The sequence below is a fragment of the Arvicanthis niloticus genome, chromosome 22 (assembly GCF_011762505.2).
Source record: "Arvicanthis niloticus isolate mArvNil1 chromosome 22, mArvNil1.pat.X, whole genome shotgun sequence".
Taxonomy (NCBI): Eukaryota; Metazoa; Chordata; class Mammalia; order Rodentia; family Muridae; genus Arvicanthis; species Arvicanthis niloticus.
The window spans coordinates 2,938,846-2,961,266 of NC_133429.1; the positions used below are offsets into that span (position 1 = coordinate 2,938,846).

Genomic DNA, 22,421 nt, shown 5'->3' on the forward strand with positions numbered 1-22,421 from the left:
GTGGAACCTCTTCACTTGTAGACTGTTCTTCACCTGTGGATTGTTCCCCTGACTTTTGCTCCATCTCCCTCACCTGTGGACACTCCCTTTGGTGGCTGAGCATCCACACAGGAGTCAGCTGGTTGGCTGATGTCCGGGCGGGGCACACCGGAGCCAGGCTGTAGACCTCCGCTCCGCCCCAGCACACCTACTACGCGCCTCCCGCGGCCCCGCCCCACTCCGCCTCCCAGCTGCTCCGCCAATAAGCGCGCGGCACCGCATCCGGGGACCCGCGCGGCCGCCGCCTCCCGCGCGCACGCTCGGCCATGGCGGAGGTGAGTGAGCGGCTGGGTAGCGGCCCCTCCCACACGCTGCCCGGGCTCGACCTGGTCCGGCCCGTGCTTTCCCAGTCTGAGCGCCTCGAGCCTCCCCACTATCCCCGGGCGGAGCATGAGCCCCGTGGGCGCCCGACGACCCCCCCTCCATCTCGGCCACGGTGCGCATGCGCGGGCGGGGGGAGGGGCGCGAGGCGCGGGCGGCCGAGTGCGGGGCCGAGACCCGGGGCCGAGCGGCGGGAGGGCGCCGCGGACGGGGTGGGTGTGCGGCGCTGGCGTCTGGGACGGCGGCGCGGGGACCGTATCCCGGCGCGCTGGGGATGAGCAGGGCGCGGAGTCGGCGGCGCTCTGCGAGCGGAAAGTTTCGCGCGTGGAGTTCGTCTGGCTGTGGGAGCGAGAGCGCGGGCCTCCCCGCGGGTGCGGGGCTGCGGTCTCAGCCCAGAGCTGACCTGCACCTCGGGGTGCGGCCGCTGAACTCCGGGACCAGCCCCCATTGACGCGCTGCGAATCCTCCACTCCGGTACTGGAACTCGGCACGGTGCGCGAGTGGGGCAGCTTGGGCAGCAACAGGCCCGCGCGTGGGCCACAGGGCCGGGCTCTGGGGGCCCCTGTTGGACAACTCTGGCTGGTTGACTCAGAGGGTTCTTAGGGGCTCAGTTCCTTCTTTAGGGGGCTTTTGGGGAAACAGACCTTCCGAAGACAAGACAGATCAACCGATCCCCCTTTAGGGCATGGTGGGCTGCTCTGCCCTGTGTGGCATGGGTGGTGGAGACTCCTCAGTCTGTGCTTACGTGCTTTCCTGGAGTCTAGGATTTGGAAGGGGTCTGCCTCAGTTTGCTCATCTCAAGTGGGAACCTGATCGTGCCTTCCCATAACTGAGAGGATGTTTTGCTGCATCCGTGTTTTGAACTCGTAAGAGTGGCTACGGTTACCTAGAAGTCCTCAGTGTCAGCTACTTGGTTAGTGTGTGTCTCAGTGGAGATGGAGCCCAGAAACTGCCATCTCTTTGGGCTGGTGACTTGTCCCGATCTTAGTTTAAGCCACACCTCTTCTCTGTGCCTAACCTTTGCAATCCTCATGAGACCAGCCCTTGGGTTCCTTTGTAGTACTCCGAATTCCTAGAGTTGCCTGTCAGTTGTTCCACCTCATCTGGTCCCTAGGATGTCACCTCTGACCCCAGCTGCCCAGCCCCCACCTTGTTTTCTTCTTCATTCCTGTGCCTTGGTTTAGCTCCCTTGTCCCGTGTCCTAGCTCTATGTGGGTGGAGATGGGCTGAACCCGTCTCTCGGGATGTCCTAGCTGGCACAGTGGAGGGGTGAGGCTGGGACACCAGGGGCACGGGGCCTTGCCTGGGTGTGGATGTGGGCCATTTCTCTTGAGAACGCTCTTTAAGTCCTCAGCATTCACTTGTTCTGACCTCTTAGAATTCTTGGGGTTCACTTGGCCCTTTGTGGGTTGCAGTTTGTAGGTAACTGGACTTGGAGTTAATGCTGAGGCCTCTGTCCCTTTGGGGTGTGGGCTACAGCCCATTCATGAGGTCTCTGTGTGGCTTGGGCTTTCTCACAGTATGGAGTCTGGTCTTCAGAAGGTGGAGCGGTAGGTGAGAGCAGCTTCTAGAGCGAAGCCCTTTCCTTCTTCCATAGTCGCAGCCTGGCTAGATCCAGTCTCCTGGTCTCCCTGCCTGCGAGGTGCCACCCGCACTGTCCTGGCCCTTAGCTAAGAAGGCAGGGTGGTGGCGTCCATGCCACTCCACTCTGCACCCTCTGTTCTCAGACGCCTTGCTGGGAAACCTGATTGCCTCTTGCTTGGGGATCAGCCTTTGAAGTCCGTTTGTCCTGTTGTCATCTGGATCATCTTAGGCTAGACCCTCCCCCGTCCCTTCCTCTTGACATAGAGATCTGGGGGCTTTGCTGGCCTTTAAGTTTTCCCAGCGTGGGGAAATAGGGCCCTTTAAAGTGGCATTAAAGTGATGTGCCTGGTTATCCAGTGATGGTATCTCTCTCTGCCTTGGTCAGTCAGTCTCGGGGACCTTGAGGGTTACCTAGACATGAACTTGGCCCAGTTGGCTGTGTCTCCCACTGTTCTGCTCTCAGCTCTTTTCTTCCTGAGCCTCTTCTTGAGTCCACTCTACTGAGGATCCCTGACCCCTGACCTGAAGCAGGAGGTCAGTCCCATTCTGTCTGGAGAGTGAGACTGTGGGACTGTTGCTAGTCTGTCATGCAACTGTGGTGTCCCACCTTTTAGTTAGGGTTCCTGATAGCGGGATAGAGAGCCAGTCCCTGGGCAGAGCCCACAGCCACCCCTAGGGAACTAGCCAGGACTGGGCATGGTTCCAAGGACACCAAGGCTTCCTCCCTGGCCTTCACATTGTTAGCCCGTGGGGCTGGTCTGTCCATGCTCCAAGATTTGGATGCCTTACTACACCAGGTACAGAGTGTAAGATACGATTGCCCCTGCGGCTGTCCCAGGTGGGCCCCTTATCATCGGCTTTCTTAGCCCTCTGCCCCCACGTGGGCGTCACCTGTGAAAAAGCCTGTTGGGTTGTGGTCACTCTTGACCTAGAACCTTGGGGGTTTCCTGGAACATCTTTCCAGGAGGATGCAGCCCTGTGCCTCCTACCGCCTCCTTACTGCGTGGTGCAGTGCTCAGTGGAGGGCCCTGGCTGGGGACCTTTTGAGGCTCTTTCTGATGTTGCTTGAGTAAGAAACTTGACCTCTCTGGGCTTTTTATTCTTCTTGTTTCTCTTTTGGGGTGGATGAGTGCCTCACCCCTGACCTCTGAGGACCCAGTGCTGCTGTGTTCTAAGTTTTAAACTTTAACATTTTAACTTTTGAAATGACACAGACAGGTAGACAGACAGACAGACAGACAGACACACACACACACACACACACACACACCCCTTTATTTTTGTGTATGAGTGTTTGCCAGAAGAGGTCGCAGAATCTCCCAGAACTGGAGTTACATGTCTGTGAGCCTCTGTGCTGGGAGTTGAACTCAGAGCTCTAACCAGTGAGCCATTTCTCTAGCCCATATTCTTTTCTTCTCTCTCTCTCTCCTTTGTTTTTGCAGTTGCTCTGCTGAGGTACACCCTGTGCTGTCTCTTTTAAGTGTGTAAAATTCAGTGGTTTTTGGTATTTTTGGAGTTGTGTGACTGCCAGCACAATCAGTTTGATAGCATTCCATTACCACTGAAGGAAGCCCTGTTACCACTCAGCCCGTTCAGACCCACTTGTCTCTCTGGGCTCACCTACGCAGGGTGTTTCAGTCACTGTGTAGCCTTTTGTTGTTGTGCTTGCAAGGGCCTGCCTTGTTTAGGTGGTGCCTGTGAGAACCTCACTCGCTCGCTCTTGGCTGTGTGGTAACTCTGTAGTGTTGCTTTGTTTGGTTCAACTGGTCTTCAGCAGGTGGATGTGTTTTTCCCACTTCTGACTGAGGGAATGGTCATGTGACTTTGGTGTCACACACTTGACGCTTAGCATTTGGGCTCTGATACCCTTCGCCTGCTGGGCGTCACTGGTGAACTGTGCGTTCTGTTCTGAGAGGAGTCCCACGTCTGTCTGTGGAGAGACTCAGGGCTCATGACGTTTGCAAGCTGGACTGATGGCTGTGATCTTTGCTCAGTGAGCAGTGTCTACACTCATCAGTGAGCAGTGTCTACACTCACCTTTCCAGATGTGTGCTTTGCTGGCCTTTACTCCCCAGTCTATGAGTTCTATCATATATTTGTTTGGTCACAGGTATTGTGTGTCCAGGCCATCGGGGAGTTTGTCTCTGAGGTTCCAGTTTTGTGTCTCTGGCCTGTGCATATCTGTGGGCCCACACCACTGTGCTGAGATGTTTAGGACTCTGGTCATTTCTGAAAGCGGGAGCAATCTGTTGCAGGATGGTTGTCAGTTTTCTGGGTTCCTCTAGTTTCTGTGTATGCTGTTTGGAATTGGCTTGTCAGTTTCTACAATTCAGGTGGTGGTGGCTAGGCCACTTGAGAGGTTCTCCGTCTTCCAGTGTGGGGACCTTGGCTGGAAGCATGGCTCTCCTTTCTCTGGTGCCAGTGTTTTCCCTGTCAACATGGCTGTATTCTTAGGGAGCGTGTGCTGTGTCCGTCCTAGTTACCGTGACACGGGCTGTTTCCTTAATTTAGGAGATGTCCATTGCTAAAGCGTGGGAACAAGATGGCATTTAGCCCTTCTGCAGCGACACTGGAGCCTTGGCCAGTGTTGATGGAGTCGGGGAGTGCACAGATATGTGGGATGTATCCAGGCTCACAGTCTCAGTGTGCTGCCTCTTACCCCGGGGTCACTGGGGTACAGTGGGACCTGCTTAGCCTCAGAACTGTCCTCTCCCCAGTCACTGGGCCCTCGAGTCCAGCTCCACTCTCTGTTTTGTTTGTTCTGGCGTTTTCTGATAAGAGGGTTACAAGTGTATTCTATGTCTGTATCTGTCTCCAAGCCTCATGTTTTCAAGGTCCCTCTACCCTGGAGCTATGGTTGGACAGTCCCGGGCTGCTTCCCCTGGAGTCCTCAAGGTTACCCAGTGGCTAGGCTCTCACCGGAGCCTCAGTAGCTGCGTGAGGTCTGTCTCTCTTCCATTGCAGACCTCCTCTCTGGAGAGGCAGAGTCCTCGTGTGGCCTCCTGCCTTGTACACAGCCTGTGTCCCCGGGAGCCCAGCTTGCAGACCACAGCAGGTACTACCCCTCTGTCCCAGATCTCCACAGGCAGAACTTTTTCTTAGCAGGACCCAGACTGAGCAGGCATGGGGCCAGGAAGGCCCAGTGTCCCCTGTCAGTTGGAGGTGTTCACAGTGGTTAGGGCACTCCCTATCCTTGGAGTTATGGGATAATGTTTAGCTAACTACAAATGACCAAGGAAGGCCCTCCTTGAGGTGGCTGCTTGTCTGGCGGCTTTAAGGTGTCTAGTAGTCTTCTGGTCACCTGCTGTGGTCTCAAGAAGGTAAAGTGTTAGAGGCTTCTGCCCCCATAAACATGGATGTGGACCAGGAGATAGCAGAACTTGACGCTCCTACAGTGACCTGTATGGTGCTGCTTGTGTACCCTCCTGTGTGTATTGAGAGCCAAGGTTGTGGCTGTGGGGCCAGACCCCTCCATGGCTTTCCACTGTCACCTGACTGATGCCTTTCATTGTCTAGGCTTAATGTCCTTCTAGACCCATCTGCTCCTGCCCAGTCTCTGTGCCCTCCAGACCTACCCCCATCTAGTCCCCATGCTCTTCCAGATGCAGTGAGGCAGACCTCACTGGTCCTATCTAGACCCATCTGCTCCTGCCCAGTCTCTGTGCCCTCCAGACCTACCCCCATCTAGTCCCCATGCTCTTCCAGATGCAGTGAGGCAGACCTCACTGGTCCTATCCAGTCCACGTGCCTCTCCAGACCTGTCTCCATTCAGACCCCATACCCTGCCTACCTGCTGAATTCTTCCCTAGTGGTATCCATGGGCTCTGCTGACCATCAGTTCAACCTCGCTGAGCTCCTGACACAGAACTACAACCTCCAAGAAGGGTGTGCTGAGGCCCCACAGTGTCCTGAGAAGCCGGAGGAGGAGCTGGACAAGGACTTCATCGACCAGGTATGGGGACTCACCAGGCTGTGTCCAGTTGCTCTCCCTGGGCTCCATGTGGTCCAGCCCCATGCACATGGTTTGCATTGTGGCCCAGCCTCAGAGCCTGCTTTGTTCCTCAGAGCTTTGGCGATACTCAAACCTGTGGTGTCTCTGTCCTGCTCACCTCCTCGGTGGTCCTGATGCAGGTGCACGGTTCCATGGGACCTGGCCTCTGAGGTTAGCGGGACTCAGGCAGAACCATAGGCATCATCCTCTGATGGGCCCTGTCCTCCTTTGCAGAGCAGTGACATGCCCCTGGATGAGCTGCTTGCACTGTATGGGTACGAGTCGTCAGACCCCATCTCTGAGCAGGAGAGTGAGGGCGGTGACACGGCTCCGGCCCTCCCAGACATGACCTTGGACAAGGTGAGTGGGAGGGATGCCAGGCCCTGGATGGGAGAACTACTCTGTCAGCAAGTGTGAGGCCAGGCCCAGGGCTGGTCTCCTCCTCTGTCCTCACTAGCATGACCATGGGCAACCCTGCCCTAGGTTGGCCTGACACCCATTCTGGTATGGGTGATGGACGCCATCCCCCGGGAACTATGACCGGGGAAGGAGCTGGAGCCCTAGAGGGCAGGCGGAGTCTGCACCTCGGTCCAACACAGATGGTGGCTTAAGCTGGCCGTCTCTGTCCCCTTCACCCCGGCAGGCTTGGCCTTTTGTGTTGGTGTTGGGTGTTGGTAACACTGTTGCCACACTTCGTTTACTGTCCTGTTCAAAGGAGCAGATAGCCAAGGACTTGCTTTCTGGGGAAGAAGAGGAAGAAACACAGTCCTCCGCTGATGACCTCACCCCATCTGTCACCTCCCATGAGGCCTCGGACCTCTTTCATAACCAGAGTGGGTGTAGGTGTCACTGGCCCTTCCGACATCATGGCTGTGTGTCACATAGGCACACACACATACACATGGATTGGGATTGGGGGCTTTGCAGGGGACATGCCATGGTGGCCCAGGGTGGGGTTGGGGTCACTAAGTGGGTGTGGATTGAGTGAGACAGGAGTGGGTGTCTACTTAGTAGTTCAGGGGTGGGGGCTTCAGACTGTCAGGTGCTCTTCAGGGCAGCTCTAGTAGCTGGGTGGTTATGGTGCGGGGTGGGGGCTGCAATATGAGTTGCCATTGAGGGCCCCGGAAAGGGCTAACCTCACCCTGGTGGGAGCCCCTCACTGCCTCTCTGCCTGCAGCCCGTTTCTTGTCTGGTGATAATGGCCCAGGCTCCTCAGCCTCCTCCGACACTGAAGAGGATGCACTTCCTGCCAACAAGTGCAAGAAGGTGTGGGGCTGCGTGGTTACCCCTCCATCACCCCGTCCGTGCCTGTGGGGCTTCGTGGTCATCCCTCCATTACCCTGTCCGTGCATGTGGGGCTGCGTGGTTACCCCTCCATCACCTGTGGTCCTGCGTGGTTACCCCTCCATCACCCTGTCTGTGCCTGTGGGGCTGCCTGGTTACCTCTCCATCACTGCGTTTGTGCCTGTGGGGCTGCGTGGTTACCACTCCATCACCCTGTGCTGGCAGGATCCCATGGGCTTTGAGAACTGTCTCAGAGATAGGAGGGCCCTGTGGCTTCACCAGTGGGTGGGCCCTACTGTGTGTGTGGACCTGGGCTGTGATTCTGCTGCTGTGGGGATGACTAAGCTGGTGATGTGGCCCAGTGTCCTGCACTGGTGTGCAGGACCAGGCAGCTGGTGACCTGTCCATCCACACAGTGTGGAAGTGGGTGTTGGCAGGCAGACCCACAGCTCTGTGTGACAGCCTCTGCCTGAAGCCCATGGGGTCTCAGCTTCGTGTCTGATGGTCACTTTGTGACCCTGACCCTGGCCTTTGTCTCTGCAGGAGATCATGGTGGGGCCTCAATTCCAAGCTGACCTCAACATCCTGCACTTGAACCGACATTGTGACAAGAGTAAGTGTTTCAGGAGACCTAGTGGGGTCCTGTCCCGTGGCCCCAGGAATAGCTGGCATCTTTGAAAGCCCCTGCTTTCTGTCTGTGGGCGGAGTTCAGCATCCTTAGCCCAGCTCTAGGGTAACAGCCCTTGCCCAGGCCATAGTTCCCACTCCCACCATCCTCTGTATCTACTGCACTACCAAAAGTGCCTTCCCTGAGTGGGCCTGCCCCGGAAGCCATACACTTGCTGCTCCTGTGTTCCCTAATTGTTCCTTCATCTGGGAGGTCACTTCCTGTTAGGACTTTTTGCCTCAAGCAGGGCCAGGACCGCCATAGAGCATTTCCTGCTGTGCTCAGCGGCTGAGGCCAGGGACCTTGTCCGGGCTGAGTGCTGGGATGTGGGCTGTACAGCGTGTGCTCACTTAGCTGCAGGCTTGGAGACACCCAGGGTGGGACATAGAGACAGGTCTACAAGACAGCACCTACACGTAGACCGTTGTGTCCTTGAGCCCAGACCCGGTGGGCCTTCTGTGGCAGTGCCTCTGTGGCCTGCCCAGCATACACAGAGTATATGCTGCTTGTGTGTCGCTGCCATCTCTTGGTTGGTGTCCATCTCTTGGTGTGGTCCCTAGTTGGGTGGAGAGTTCCCCAGTGTGCAGGCACTGCAGTTGTTGCCTGCCTTGTCAGCCCTGCTCTGTGGGCCTAACCCTGCTCAGTGCACTTCCGGGTTTGTGGGAGTTATTCGTGTGTTTGGGACACAATCTTGGGTGGCTTCTGTTTCAAGTCCCCAGCTTGTAGCCTGCCTGCCTTCTTGATGTCAGCATGGCCTCCATCTTCTGTCCGTTTGTGCAGTGCCTGGCTGGTGCTTTGAGGGTTGTTGTGTATGTTATGTCATTTGCTGGGGACAGTTTTTATACACACACAGGCTACACTTTATGTATGCATGCATGTGGGGGCCAGAGGACAGCCTGCAGGATTATTCTCCTGTGTGGGTTCCAGGGCGAAGATTCAGATTGCTGGGCGTGGTGGCACCTTCACTTGCTGAGGTGCCCCGTTTCTTTTCTTGTCTCCCTGGACTTGTGGGGCCTGTTCAGGGTGAAGATGGAGACTTCTGACTTATGCCATGCTCAGACAGTGCTTGGTGCTGGAGCCTCAGCAGAGGGAGAGCCCCTCTGTCCAGCTGTCGACCTCAGTTAGCAGAGAATGAGTTGTTGGTGCCCAGTGTGTGCTCAGGATCAGGCCGGTGTGGCAAAAGGCACCATCCTCTGAGCTCCCCGCTATGGGGCCGGCCTGCATTCTGGAGCAGCCCTGCTAGGAAGGGTTGTCCTCCACAGGCTGCTTATGGTCTGCCTTCTTGCAGCTGTGTTCTCTAAGCTGTAAACGATGCTTGCTGTGCATTCCTGTCTGCGTGACAGAGGCTTGGCCCCTTCCTTCTGATGGCTGTTGACACAGGGCCTCTTGTAGTTCAGGCTGGCCTAGAACATTCTGTGTGAGACCGGCCCTGAGCCGATCCTCTGGCCAGGGTCCTCGAGTACTGGCATCATAGGCAGGTGCCACCGCTCTCTGTGGGCATGCTGTGTCACCTTGCCCTTGTTCCTGCCCTTGTCTGCTATGGACTGGAGCTCTGTCTGCAGATGACCACACTGAGTGGCATCATCTCTGATGTGTTTGTGACACCCTGAGAGGAGGTACAGCCCCTCCAGAGTCACCTGTGACCTGCTGGTGGGTTCATTCCACTGGCTTCACACCCCAACTTTGTCGTCTGCACACTGCATTTTGGCTTTTCACTGGAGTTAGTGCTACCCATGGGGAGGTGCCCAGGTGCTTGCCCTGCCTCCCCCACTGTGGGTGGCCACTGCCACTCCTGACCTCAGTCTCTCTCCACAGTCTATGACAATGAAGACCAGCTGCTGTGGAGCCCCAGCGTGCTCCCGGAGCGGGAGGTGGAGGAGTTCCTGTACAGGGCAGTGAAGCGGAGGTGGCAGGAGATGGCTGGCCCCCAGGTCCCAGAGGGCGAGGTGGTGAAGGACAGTGAGCAGGTAGGGGCCGCACACTGGGCAGCAGCCAGGGGATGGTCGGTCAGACAGTGTGGCCAGTGGCATGGAGCTCACACTGAACCCAAATGTGAGGGACAGTGGTGTCGGTGCTCCATGTTACTCCCGGTGTGACAGTGCAGGCACTCCTGACAGCTGTCATGGCCAAGGTGCGGATACCACTGTAGCTGTGGGAGCTGTGCTGTGGGCCAGCCTGTGGTGTAGGTAAGCCCTGTGCTAGCCCTGGTAGGCTGGCGGGAAAGGTCACCACTCTCTGCCCCAGGCGCTGTATGAGCTTGTGAAGTGTAATTTCAACGTGGAAGAGGCCCTGCGCAGGCTGAGGTTCAACGTGAAGGTGATTCGAGGTGAGCGACAGCCCGGGCTCCCCTCCTGTCTCTGCTGCCCCGAGCTGGCTAAGCAGTCCCCTCTGTTTGCAGACGGGCTCTGTGCCTGGAGTGAGGAGGAGTGCAGGAACTTTGAACATGGGTTCCGTGTTCACGGGAAGAACTTCCATCTAATTCAGGCCAACAAGGTGGGTAAGGCGCCCTCTCTCCCCAGCCCCCGCCCTGCTGTGCATGGCTTCCTCTGCTCTTGACTGTGTTCATCAGATGTCTTTACCACCAACAGAGCGCAGGCTCCTGTGCTTGAGCTGGCTCCTTCCCATCCCACCCTACCACACCCCACTCCTCGCTTGGTCCTGTGACCTTTGAGTCCTCAGTGGATCTTGGTGGCTCAGTGCTCCACGCTGGAGATAGGGACTGCCTGAGCCTTTCTTCCCTTCATAGGCTCAAGTCCCCTGTGGGAATTTGTCCTGCTCTGGGCTGACATTCCATGCTGGCCTCAGCTCTCTGTCCTTCCACTTGTCCTTGCTGGTTGTCAGGCTTTGTCGAAGCTGACAGGCCCAGCCCTGCTTCTAGCCTTGAACTTTGAGACCCGTTCACCCTAAGGTGTTGGTGTCATCTGTGAGTGGTAGTGCGGGAGTAAGTTCTGGACCTGGGGTGTCATTGTGGGATGTTACTTGATCTGATTGTGCCTACAGCTGGCCAGATGCAGCACTCAGCCATGAACTGTCAAAGCAAGAGTGCATCTGCAGATCCAGGGGCTTAGTACAGTCTGGTTGGGCTCCTCTGAAGATGGACTGTGGACTCTGTAGGATGAAGGAGAGGCGTAAAGGCCTGTGAGCCTGGCCTCTCTCTATGACCTGCTCTCCAGAGGCAGCCTGTCTTCTGGGAAGGGTGGGTGTCCAGACACTGGGTCTCTACAAAGTGCTTTGTTCTGGGCAAGTGTGGCTCTGTGAGTCAGGGCATCTTATTGGAGGGCCCATGTAGATGTTGGCGGGAACTACAAGGGACGTTGAAGTTAAGAATGCTGCAGGTTTTAGTTTGGCATAGCTCTGGGATTGCAGCTGCATGAGGCACCCTGAGAGAAAGAGCTGATGGTCATGGGATGATTTCTACCTGTGTCCTGTCTGTCACTTCCCTGTCACTGTGCCTGTGTCCTGTCTGTCACTTCCCTGTCACTGCGCCTGTGTCCTGTCTGTCACTTCCCTGTCACTGTGCCTGTGTCCTGTCTGTCACTTCCTGTCACTGCACCTGTGTCCTGTCTGTCTCTTCCCTACCTATGGGGTGGTGCTGTCTGCATTTAGTGTGTTTTCTGTATACCATTTAAATTTCTGGAGAGTCTGACAAGCTGAGCTGTGTCTCTTAGGTGACTGCAAATCTAGTCAGGTAGTAATTGCCTGTCACAGTGCATCTCTCATGACTACAGCAGACCTCAGCTTTTGCTTGTCTGGTTCCTCCCCTGCTCCTGGAGGGTTCCTGATGGGAATCATCCAGTTTCCTGTAACTCATTGTACTTTCCCTGCACTGTTGATATGTTACAGTTGATATGAGATGCACAGTTGATATGTTACAGGCTGGAGAGACTGGAGAGATGACTCAGTGGTTAAGAGCAGTAACTGCCCTTGCAGAGGACCCCAATGGATTCCTAGCACTGTGTGGTGCTTCACAGTGACTACAACTTCGGTTCCAGGAGATCTGACTCCCTCTTCTGACTTCTAGGTGCACCAGGCACACACGTGGTGCACATGCATAATGCATGCAGGCAAATACTCATACACAGAAAACAAGTAAATTACCAGGGGTGGTGGTGCACACCTTTAATCCTTGCACATGGCATTCGAGGCATTCGAGGCCAGCCTGGTCTACAGAGTGAATTCTAGGATAGCCAGAACACACAGAGAAACCCTGTCTCAAAAAAAAAAAAAAAAAAAAAAAAAAAAAAAAAAAAACCCCAAAATCAGCAAAACCCAAAAAGAACAGCCCACAGCAAACCTGTAAGTTCCATTTTCTATACAGTGGTGCTCAGTACACATTACTGTTATCTTTGCATAGCAAAGGAAGGCCAGGCCAAAGCACTGCCGAGGCACTGCCTGCACACGGCTCTGTGTCCTGCCCATGATGGATTCCTCTGGGCTCCATGGCCTAAGGCAGCTCTGTCACTGTAGCTGTGCTGTCCACAGCACATGGAGCCTCTTGAGGCCAGCTCCACTCCATGCCTGCAGCTTTCCTTGGCAGATGTCCTGTGGTTCTGGCACTTCCAGCATCCTGGTGTCTCCATGGGAACTTGGGCTTCACCACCACCACTTTGCATGGTGGCATCTCAGAGCCTCCTGGCCCTGGTGGCTTTCCAGAACATTGTTGTAAGCCTCCATGGCTCCTTGTACTTGTGTTTTCTGTCTACAAAGCCCCAGCGCCAAGTGTCTGGTGCCACCGACTTTTTTTGCCAGCCTAGTATGTGGCCCCTTGGGCCAGTGCTGCAGTGGCCTCTACCTTGTCTAGACTAGGGGAGCAGTCTTACTCCTGGGGCACTTACTTTGAGGAAGGGACCCCTTCAGGGCCCTCAGTTCAGTGCTCCTTTTAAATAGATTTGGGTTTTCATAGTTGGGACCTTCCGTGCTGGGTTCTGTGTCTTCTCTGCTCGTCCCGTGCAGAACTCAGGGAGTTAGTGCTTGAAGCTGCATTTGGAGCCAGATCTTCAGCTGGGATCTTGCTTGAACTCTGCTTCTCCACTGAGCAGGCTTACATTTTCTTTGTTCTGTTCTCCCTCACTGTTGATCTCAGTGTACAGGGAGCGGGCTGTCCCATTTTGAATATTTTTTCCCAAAGAGCACCTGAGCCTGTTATTATTATTATTATTGAGACATTTTCTGGTGAGAATTCTGGAATTTTGGTTTCTTTAAAAAACAGAAATATAAGAATATATTTTTGTTTTAATCTTAGGTATGGGATATGGGGCTGCTTCCGATTCTCCTCACCAGCTGAATATGATTTGCCTAGTGTACTAGAAAAGGTGTGGTTTTGCCAACTGCAGATAGTTTTTTGCAGTTGTGTGAAGTTTGGAATTCTAGGAACTTTTCAGAGGGTATATAAATGCTAGGGCCTCAGGAGATTGGTTTGGTGGTTGTTGGTCGTTCAGGGGGGTTGGCTGTGGTTTGTTGTGCTCAAATAAGAAAGAAATCAGATTCAGGGATTTCTCTCTCCCTCTCCCCCCCTTCTCTCTCTCTTTCTGTCTCCCTCTCTCTCACTCTTTCCCCCTCTTCCTCTCCCTTTCTTTCTCTTCTCCCTTCCCCCTTCCCCCCTCTCCTTCTCTCCCTCTTTCTCTCCTATCTAGTGAAATGGGGGTCAGGGGGAGATAAACGGTGGGAAAAAGAAGACCCCACAAAGTGGCAAAGCCCAGCTACAGTTTCTCTGTGTGTAGCCCAGGCTGTCCTGGAACTCACTCTGTAGACCAGGCTGGCCTTGAACTCATAGATTCATCTGCTGTTACCTCCTGAGTGCTGGGATTAAAGGCGTGCACTGCCGTGCCCAGCTCTGTCTGTTACTTTTGACGTTGGCTCCACTCTAGTGTTGAGGAATCAGACAGGAGGCAGGTAGAGTTTTTGGCAAAGGTGACAGAGTGGTCTTAGGCTAGCCTTGTTCCCTTTGGGAAGCCCATGGCTTCCACTGTGCATATTTCTGTCTACCTTCTGCTCTTCTGGATTCCCACCAGAGTGGCCATGAAACTTTCATGGTCCTCCCAGACACTTGACCACCTGGTCTGATCTGTCCATACAGTGGCACCTCCTCTCAGTCCCCATTTTCTGTATTAGTCACTTACTTGTTGCTGTGACCAAATCTCTGGCCACAAACATCTTAAGGACGTCTGTTATTGGCTGTGATTTGAGGATACAGTCACCCTGGCGATGGGACTATGAGGAGGTCACACTGAGTTCTCTCTCAATCTACAAGGAGGTAGAGATGGGTACTTAGCTGGTGTCTCGTTTCCTTTGTGATTCATTCTGGACCCCACCTATATGCAGTGTGGGCTTTCTTCATATATACCCTGGAAACACCCGTGTAAAGATGCCTGACATGTGTCTCTTGGGTTGTTGACAGTGCGGTTGAGCAGCACTGGGTCTTGTTCAGTGCGTATCCTCAGCTGTCTTCAGGATGGCTCCAAGTTCACGTTCATAATAGCAGCTGACTCCATGGGCCAGCATCCTGGACTTAACACTGTTCTCTGTCTAGAGGCTCTGTCTGTGTGGAGAAGCACAGATGTCCTGGTGCATGGATCTGAGGTGCTAGAGGCAGGCGCTCATGGGTCAGGGAAAGCAGGCCTGGGATGCTAGTTGATGGGGCACTGGTGGGGACTAGAGGCAGTAGGTAAGGTCTCATGGGGTTTTAGGGGAAGCCTTTCTTGCTGCCTTTTAGGGCCTGCAGTGAGGCCCTAAAAACCAAAGCATGCCTATGGTTCACACAGGTACGCACACGGTCAGTGGGCGAGTGTGTGGAGTATTATTACTTGTGGAAAAAGTCCGAGCGCTACGACTACTTTGCCCAACAGACACGGCTGGGCCGGAGGAAGTTCGTCTCCTCTGGAACCACGTGCGTGCTCTTTCTAACCATCTGGCCAGGGTGGGTGCGGTAGGATGTGTGGCGGCCCCTTCTGGTGGGGTCCTCCTTTTCTGGCTTCCTTCTCTTCATCGCTCTCTTTCCACAGGGATACTGAACAGGACCTAGATAGTCTGGACCCTGATGGCCATGCCCCACTGCAGTCTGAGGCAGGGGTGCCCGTGGGTGAGTTGACATGAGGTGGGGCTGCGGCTAAGGACGGGGAACCCCAGGCCTTCAGCAGTTAGTTCCCAAGTGAGCAGTGGGTCTACTTGGTCCTGCCCCCAGATGCCAACCCCATTTACCCTGTGGCTGGGAGGGGACAGAAGTACATTCACACAGGGAACGTGAATAAGGACCGATGCTGCTCCTGTGAAGTCTGCTTTTTGGAGGAGGCGGCATTTCAGTGGTCCCTGTGTTGTGCCTATGGGTTTGAAGGACCATTTCCAGTGTCACCATTTCCAGCAGAGCCCTAATGCTTTATCTCCTGGGCCTCTGATTCCTGTTTCTAATGCTGTGGACATGGCCTGGTCCTGACCGCAGTCAGGGCCTGGCCCATTGGTGTGGCTTGCTTCTTGTAAGGAGGCCTCGCATGAGTGAGATCTGAGAGGAGCATGCGGGGCTGTGGGAGGAGCTGAGCTGCTTAGGCCATTCTCACTGTTCTCCCTTCAGAGCCTCTGAATGTGGACATCGAAGCTGGTGGACTCGACCAGCCTGGAACGGGCTCTGATGACCTCCCGTCCTCAGAGGCAGGACCGTGTCCATTCCAGCAGCTGGATGAACCCCCTGCTGTGCCCCCGCTCCAGCAGCCCACTAGCCTGGCCACCTCGGCTGAACTCCCACCGGCTGCTGCTGCTCCAGAGCTGGGCACTAGCCCCAGGCTGGCTGTGGACCTTGCCCTACCTGAGGAGCTGCCCCTTGTGTCCAGCCCTGTGGATCTGAGCGAGGACACTGCAGAGCCCATGGCTCCAGCACAGGTGGCCTTGTCGGTCACTGAATTTGGACTCATTGGCATTGGGGACGTGAATCCCTTTCTAACTGGCCACCCAGCGTGCCCAGCCTCCACACTGCACTCGGAGCCCCTGTCACAGTGAGTGCCGCTCTTGGTACCTCCCACAGGCTGGGGCAGAGCAGGCTGGCCGGTGCCCGGACCGGAGCTGTCTGTTGGGGACTGCGGCAGCCTGTTCGTGCCTCTGCAGCTTTAGCTTCTCCTCGGCAGCACGTTCTCATTGTTCGTGGTCCGTAAGGCTGCGAGTGGGCACAGGCAGCAGGCTTCCCTCTGCCCCGTCCATTCAGGCAGAAGAGAACCGTGGTTTGGGTAGGGGCAGTGGGTCAGGATGGGCGGGCGAGCCCTGGGTTGCTTGGCCACTGACCTTTGCTTATGGTTTCCCATAGGTGCAATGTGATGACCTGTTGATCCCTGGGCGTCTGCGGGTGCGTGTGCTCAGGATGGACATGGCGGCACAACCGGGCCTGCGAGTCAGTCTTCCTGACCCCCCTTCCCATGCAGGCCTGTGTGATGCCTTCTCCGCTTCACAACATTATGGGATTCAGTGAAGTGGCCAGGGCCACACAGACCCCAGACCTCAGCATCCAGCACCGCCACAGCCCCAGGCTGCCACCGTGCCATGGAGTCAACCTGGCAGCTGGGCTCAAAGAGGGCCCGTCCCAACATGGAGCCAGCCATTGGCTCCTCAGCCAGCAGAGGCTGGGCAGGCAGTGCTGCCTGGGGCTTTGGGCAGGACTCATCCCGCACCAGCAGCCTCTGCCCAGGCACCCTCCACAGGCCAGCTCTTTCCCTACCACAGCGGGGTTGTGGCCTCCAGCCTCTGCTCAGCGTGGGACTTGGGGCACAGAGCCATATACCTCGCCCTGTGGTCACCCTTCCTCGGCCCTTTGCCGTCTTCACTTCAGGAAAAGCCGCACTTTATATACCCCAACTGCCTCCTGCCTGCACCCCCCACCCTGTGCCGTGGTGGGGCCTCGGCATCCCAGGCGGCAAGGCGTGAGGAGCAGATGCTCCGCTCCCTTCCTGCCCTCTCCTTGGGGCGTCTCGGGACGTCTTGGGACACAGCTCTGGAAGCAGCACCCTGCCACCCAGCTGTTCTGGGGTCTCATTTCTTTGGAGGCTCCCGGCAGGCTGGCTGGGCCCACCTTGTCCTTGCCTCCCTCATTTTATTTATGTTGGCGTTTACAATTTGGAGTGGGGTCCCTGGGCAGGCAGCTGCGCCCGGTGTTGGCAGAGCGGTGCTGTTTGAGCCTGTGCGGCTGGACTCGACCGTCCCTCGCCCCACCGAGGACACTGTGATGCGAGACTGCCTTTGCCCAATGTTATTTTATTTATTAAACTTGATTTGAAGCCCAGGGTGTCTCATGGATTCCAGGGGCTGGAGAGCCTAGATTGCCTTTGTCATCCCTTGGGGACTTTGGGCAAGAGCCTAATGACACAGCAGAATACAGACGAGGGCTGTAGGTCACGCAGGACCACAGCATGGGGCACATGCAAGTCCTGGAGTAAGTAAGTCCTGGGATAAAGCTCAGACATTAAGTATCAGCCTGCTTTGCCTGCAGCCAGTGGCGGAGGGGATGCTAGGGCCGCGAGCCCGTGGCTGGGCAGAGGTGCTGTGGCCAGTGCTGGCTGGGCTTAGGGAGGTTGGGGAAGGTACTGTGTGGCCACCATTGGAAACTTGTACCTGCATCACTTCCTGGGTACTGCAGACTTGTTGGACAGGGACAGGCGACCCATACAGTGAGGCCAGTACAGAGAAAGAAAGGTAAGTCTGAGAGATGAGGACAGCATGGGAGTTGGGAAGCCCCAGGCTGTGGGGAGGCTTTTGTGTGGTGTCTTGTTTAGGAGAGTGGGTCTGTTCCCATCCACCTCTGCTCAGATGCTTTCTGTTAGGCGGACACTGACATAAGGGCAGCTTTACAGCCTGAGTCCGTTACTTCTCTTCTAAAGCCACACGTGTCTGCTGTCTCTTCCTTTTTTTTTTTTTTTTTTTTTTTTTACTCATTACTTGTTTTGTTGTTTGTTTAAGTGGTTTTTCTGCATTGTTTTCAGACAGGGTGTTGCTATGTAGCGTAAGATGCCTCACTCTCTGTTGACTAGGCTGGTCTGGAACCTGCCATTCTTCCTGGAATTCTTCCACCTCCAGTGCTCCAGTGAAGGAATCCCAAGGCTTTGCACATGACAGACAAGTCCTCTATCATGGACATAGTCCCAGCCCTGCTTTTATTTTTTAAATATTACTTGAGTATATATGTATCAGTGGGTACACATATGCCATGAGAGTAAAGGAGACATTCTCTTCTTGTATCTCTTGGGTCCTAGAGATAAAACTCAGGTCGTCAGACTTGACAGCATACAAGCTGCTGAGCTGTCTCTGGCTCCGTCCGTCTGTCCATCCTTCCATTTGTTCTTTTCTTTTCCCCCTCCTTCCCTCTCTTCTTCCCCCCTTCCTCCCTCCCTCCCTTTGTTTGCCTAGACTGGCTCCAAACTCTCTGTGTAGCCCAGGCTGGTCTAGACTGGCTCCAAACTCTCTGTGTAGCCCAGGCTGGTCTAGACTGGCTCCAAACTCTCTGTGTAGCCCAGGCTGGTCTAGACTGGCTCCAAACTCTCTGTGTAGCCCAGGCTGGTCTTGCGGCTCTCGTACTCCCTATCTCTTTCCTGACTACTGGGATCATTGGCCTGAGCAACCATGCACAACATCCCTGCGTGTTTTAGACAAGCTACCCGATGGCAGATTTGGGTCATAGAAGGCTGTGTCCACATTCTTGTCCCCTCAGCTCACTTCCTGTCAAGGCAGCTTTGCTTCCTGTCTCACTGTTTCTGAGAATGGTGAGTTTTGATATGGTCGGGTTGAGTAGGCAGCCATGTCTGTGGCATGCTCTGCTTGGTTCTGGGGAACGTAGGCCCATCTATAGAACACTCTTCCAGGCTAAGAGGTTTGGGGATCTGGAGAGATGGTTGGGAGCCTAGGAGGGTTCCCGGCTGCTACAGAATACATGTTGGACTTGGGGTAGGCTGGAGTCTGCATTGTACTGGTGATCGCTGTGCTTGCCGTCAGCATGTGTCTCTGTACTGGACACTGAAGACTTGGTGAGCAGAGCTGGTCTGGTGGCCCTCACCACCTGCAGCTGGGGCTGATGCCAGGCCACCCTCACGATCACAGGCTCACAGGCATTCCTACCAGTGCTGCCTCTTCTTCCCAGCCCAGAGTTGAAGGATGTTCCCACATAGATTGCAGGCTGGGGAATTCCTCAGGACCAGGATGGAGGCCCTTATGAACAAGTGTGGGAGTCTGTGCTAAACTGAGCAAGTGGATGCTGGCTTGGGGGAGCCTGGTTGGGGCTTGGCGGAGGGAGAAAGGCAGAGCTGGAGAGCCTGGCCTGCCACTGCCCTGGCTTAGTCGGAGCTCTGGGGTATGATGAGCCCAGGCTTGACTCCACTGTCAAACTTCTGGTCACCTCTTCTCAGTGGTCCTCAGTTTATAGCTGCTTGATGGGCTCGCCAGGTAGAATGGAGGGAACTCATTCCCACAGCAGACAAGCTATTTAACACTGCACCATGTTCTACACTACCAAGATTACATTTCCTCCGATAGCCGCCTGTTAAAGCTGCTAGCCTTCAGACCCTCTGGGCCTTCTGTCTTTTTGTTTGCTTGATCCAGCAGCCTGCCCTGGTCAGTTGCCGAGGACTGTAGCATTGCCTGGATCCAGGCCTTGAGGCTGGCATGAAGCACTGGAGGAGTGGTGACCTGGGGGGATACGTAGAACCTTAGTATATAGATTTCCAGAGTTGCGCTTGTATGGGGGAGTCTCCAGACTGAAGTCAGGTTGACCACTGGGGTGACAACCACTCCCTGCCTCGGTGGAGCTCTGACCATCAGAAAGACACCTATCAGGAGGGATGAGCAATGACAACCGGGTCACCTCAGCTGCCAGAGGGTTCAGTCCCTCATCTATCCTGGAGTCCGCCTTGGAGCCCCTCCTTGCCTGACCCTCTGTATGGTGTTTCTGTTTTCTGTTGTGTACGGGGTCCTGAGCAGCAGCAGGGAAGGAGGTTGCCATGTTTGAGAAAGGGGTGTGTGGGGACTGAAGCGAATACTCACACATGTCCTGCTGTGCATAAGAGCAGTGCACCACCATTCCATTGTCCACTGCTGCTAGAACACCCTTTTCCTGCTGAGCTATCCCCAGTGCCTGTGCAAGGAATATGTGGTGTGTGTACTAGTGGTGTGTGTGTGTGCTGATGGTGTGTATGTGCTGGTGGTGTGTGTGTGTGTGCAAGTGGGTGTGTGTGTGCAGGTGGCTGTGTGTGTGCAGGTGGTTGTGTGTGTGTTGGTGGTGTGTGTGTGTGCAAGTGGGTGTGTGTGTGCAGGTGGCTGTGTGTGTGCTGGTGGTGTGTGTGTGTGCTGGTGGCGTGTGTATGCTGGTGGCGTGTGTGTGCTGGTGGTATGTGAGTGCAGGTGGTGTGTGTATGTGCTGGTGGCTTGTGTGTGCTGCTGGTGTGTGCATTGTCTAGCCACTGCCTCATGGTCACATAGGAGAGCAGCTAGGCAATGGGCAGATGTACAACCTAGGCCTTGCAAGTGACTGGCATGGGGTGAGAGAGAGCTCAGGTGATGAGAAGGCCGATTCAGGAGTGTGTTGGGTACTGAGTCTGAGGGCAGCCCACTCTCCAGGCTGCCCTCTGTTTGCAGGGTGCTTCCTGGTGAGTATGACCCTATGTAGCTTAAATTTTTCAAATCCCACTTTTAATGATGGTTCTTAGATGCTTTAACCTTCCTTGTAGCCCACCACCCACCAGAGGCAGTGGGAAAGAAAGGATACAGGGGAAGTGGACCTGTTTAGAAATGGTTCTTTGGAGCAATCCCGTCCGTGCTGTCTGGAAATCTGCAGTCTGGTTCACAGGTCAGCAGCAGCAGTTTAATCCACTGGCAAACACTTCACACATGGATATACCAGCAGTTCAGTTTGGTAGAGTTGGGTTAACAACAGCAATGATATGGCCTAGGAGAGACAGCCAGGCCTTGGCCTTGGCTTGAGTCAGCAAGAGGGACCCGGAGGGACACCAATTCTCAGCAGTGCTTCTCTCAGGGAAGTAAAGATCAGTGAAGATGTGAGACCCACAGCTAGCTGTACCAGCAAGCTACGCTCTGCCTCGGCCACTCTGTGGAGTCCTATTCATACCTCCAAACACCGCGTGTCCTTCACGGGTCTTGCCTCAGCATAGGTCTTGTCTCAGGGTGTGTATCCAATCGGCCTGAGTCCGTGGAAATGGCAAGAAACTGCAGCACACCACTGGAAGTTTTTAGGTGCGTTTCTATGGAGTCCTGACAGATGCAGCTCAGCTATGCAGTGTAAGGTGGACCAATACTTTCTTCCTAATACTAATCCTCCAACGCCTGTCCTTTCATATGCTCGCTTTAGCAGAACATCCTCTCTCCGGTGTCTTTTCACAAGTGTGCCTTAGCCTTTCCACGGAATGTTCCTTCACATGTTCGCCCCAGCGAAACACCATCCAACTGACTTTCCAAAGAGCACTCCAACCTTATTTCTAACTGCGGATTTTCAGAGATCCTAGGCTGCAGGGTCTGTCTTCAGGGACACCCAGATTTTATGCTTTGGACTGTATCTTGCTTGCATCAGACCCTGAGGGAGCCTGACCCACAACTCTGGAGAGACGGGCATTGAAACAGCCTTCAGATCCCAGAGTGATGGAGAGCCGAGATTGTGTGAGTGGGTGGTGACTGTGTGTGCACGTCCCTCTGTCTTCTTCCTGGATCCTTTGCAGCACTCTTTCAGAGACATGGATGCCTTAGTACTCATGAGTCTCCAGGGCCAGAGCTAGCCCTGGGCCAACAATGCCCTGTGGGAATGGGAAGCTAGCAAGACCGCAGGACTGTCAAGTCCTCTGCTTCAGGGGAAGGTCAGGCTTCTAGCCCAGGTTCCTTGGGGCCCCTGTACAACATGGGCAGCTTGCTCCAATATGGTCTGGTGGGAGAGTTCTCCTAGTGAAGTTCCTAACTGTGTGGCCACACTGGTAATGGATTAGGAGCCATGACCTCAATCCTGACCCTAATCCTATTGATACCTCCACAAGGCTGTAATGCTGATATGCCCAGGGAGTTTAACAACTGACCCAATTCCTTCCAAGAGGGGAAGGATAAAAGAAAGGTTCTATGCAGGTTCAATTCTTCCACAGCCTCCCTGCTAATCCACCCTCTCCCTCCTCCAATCCCATCTCCCTTCAGGGGGAGGGGAGAGAAAGGGGGAAGAGGGAGGACGAGGAGGGAAGAGGGGGGAAGAGGGAGGAGCCACTCTGGCCAGCCTTGTCCATCTCTTTGCTCATACTTCTCAGGCCTCAACCTTCCTCTAGCCTCACCAACCCTCCTTCATCAACATTCTCTAACCTCACCCTCATCTCTTCTCCAGCCCCCCCACAACCCTCCTCCAGCTTCCTCCCTCCTCCCACTCACCCTCCTCCAGCTTCCTCCCTCCTCCCACTCACCCTCCTCCAGCTTCCTCCCTCCTCCCACTCACCCTCCTCCAGCTTCCTCCCTCCTCCCACTCACCCTCCTCCAGCTTCCTCCCTCCTCCCACTCACCCTCCTCCAGCTTCCTCCCTCCTCCCACTCACCC

General features: G+C 55.1%; 1 protein-coding gene and 1 long non-coding RNA gene across 5 annotated transcripts; one reads left to right on the forward strand and one right to left on the reverse strand.

Annotated features, from left to right (window-relative positions):
• The first annotated feature begins 262 nt into the window (after positions 1-262).
• On the forward strand, positions 263-17,142 carry Mier2 (MIER family member 2). 4 transcript variants are annotated; one of them, XM_076919604.1, is made up of 14 exons: positions 263-314; positions 4,909-4,999; positions 5,754-5,896; positions 6,170-6,295; positions 6,651-6,774; positions 7,113-7,201; positions 7,763-7,832; positions 9,702-9,853; positions 10,131-10,212; positions 10,285-10,379; positions 14,648-14,772; positions 14,888-14,964; positions 15,451-15,868; positions 16,174-17,142. In XM_076919604.1, exons 1-14 carry the CDS (start codon positions 306-308, stop codon positions 16,193-16,195), a joined length of 1,623 nt encoding a protein of 540 aa, XP_076775719.1. In that variant the 5' UTR covers positions 263-305; the 3' UTR covers positions 16,196-17,142. The 4 variants fall into 4 exon arrangements, with proteins under 4 accessions (XP_076775719.1, XP_076775722.1, XP_076775721.1 ...); XM_076919607.1 differs by lacking the exon at positions 263-314 and adding an exon at positions 334-475; XM_076919606.1 differs by lacking the exon at positions 263-314 and adding an exon at positions 530-834.
• Positions 17,143-17,761: 619 nt separating this feature from the next.
• Positions 17,762-22,421, reverse strand: LOC143435903 (uncharacterized). The gene is made up of 2 exons (XR_013106224.1): positions 20,624-22,421; positions 17,762-19,675 (listed from the first exon to the last, which is right to left on the reverse strand). It is a non-coding gene; the product is annotated as an uncharacterized LOC143435903 (long non-coding RNA).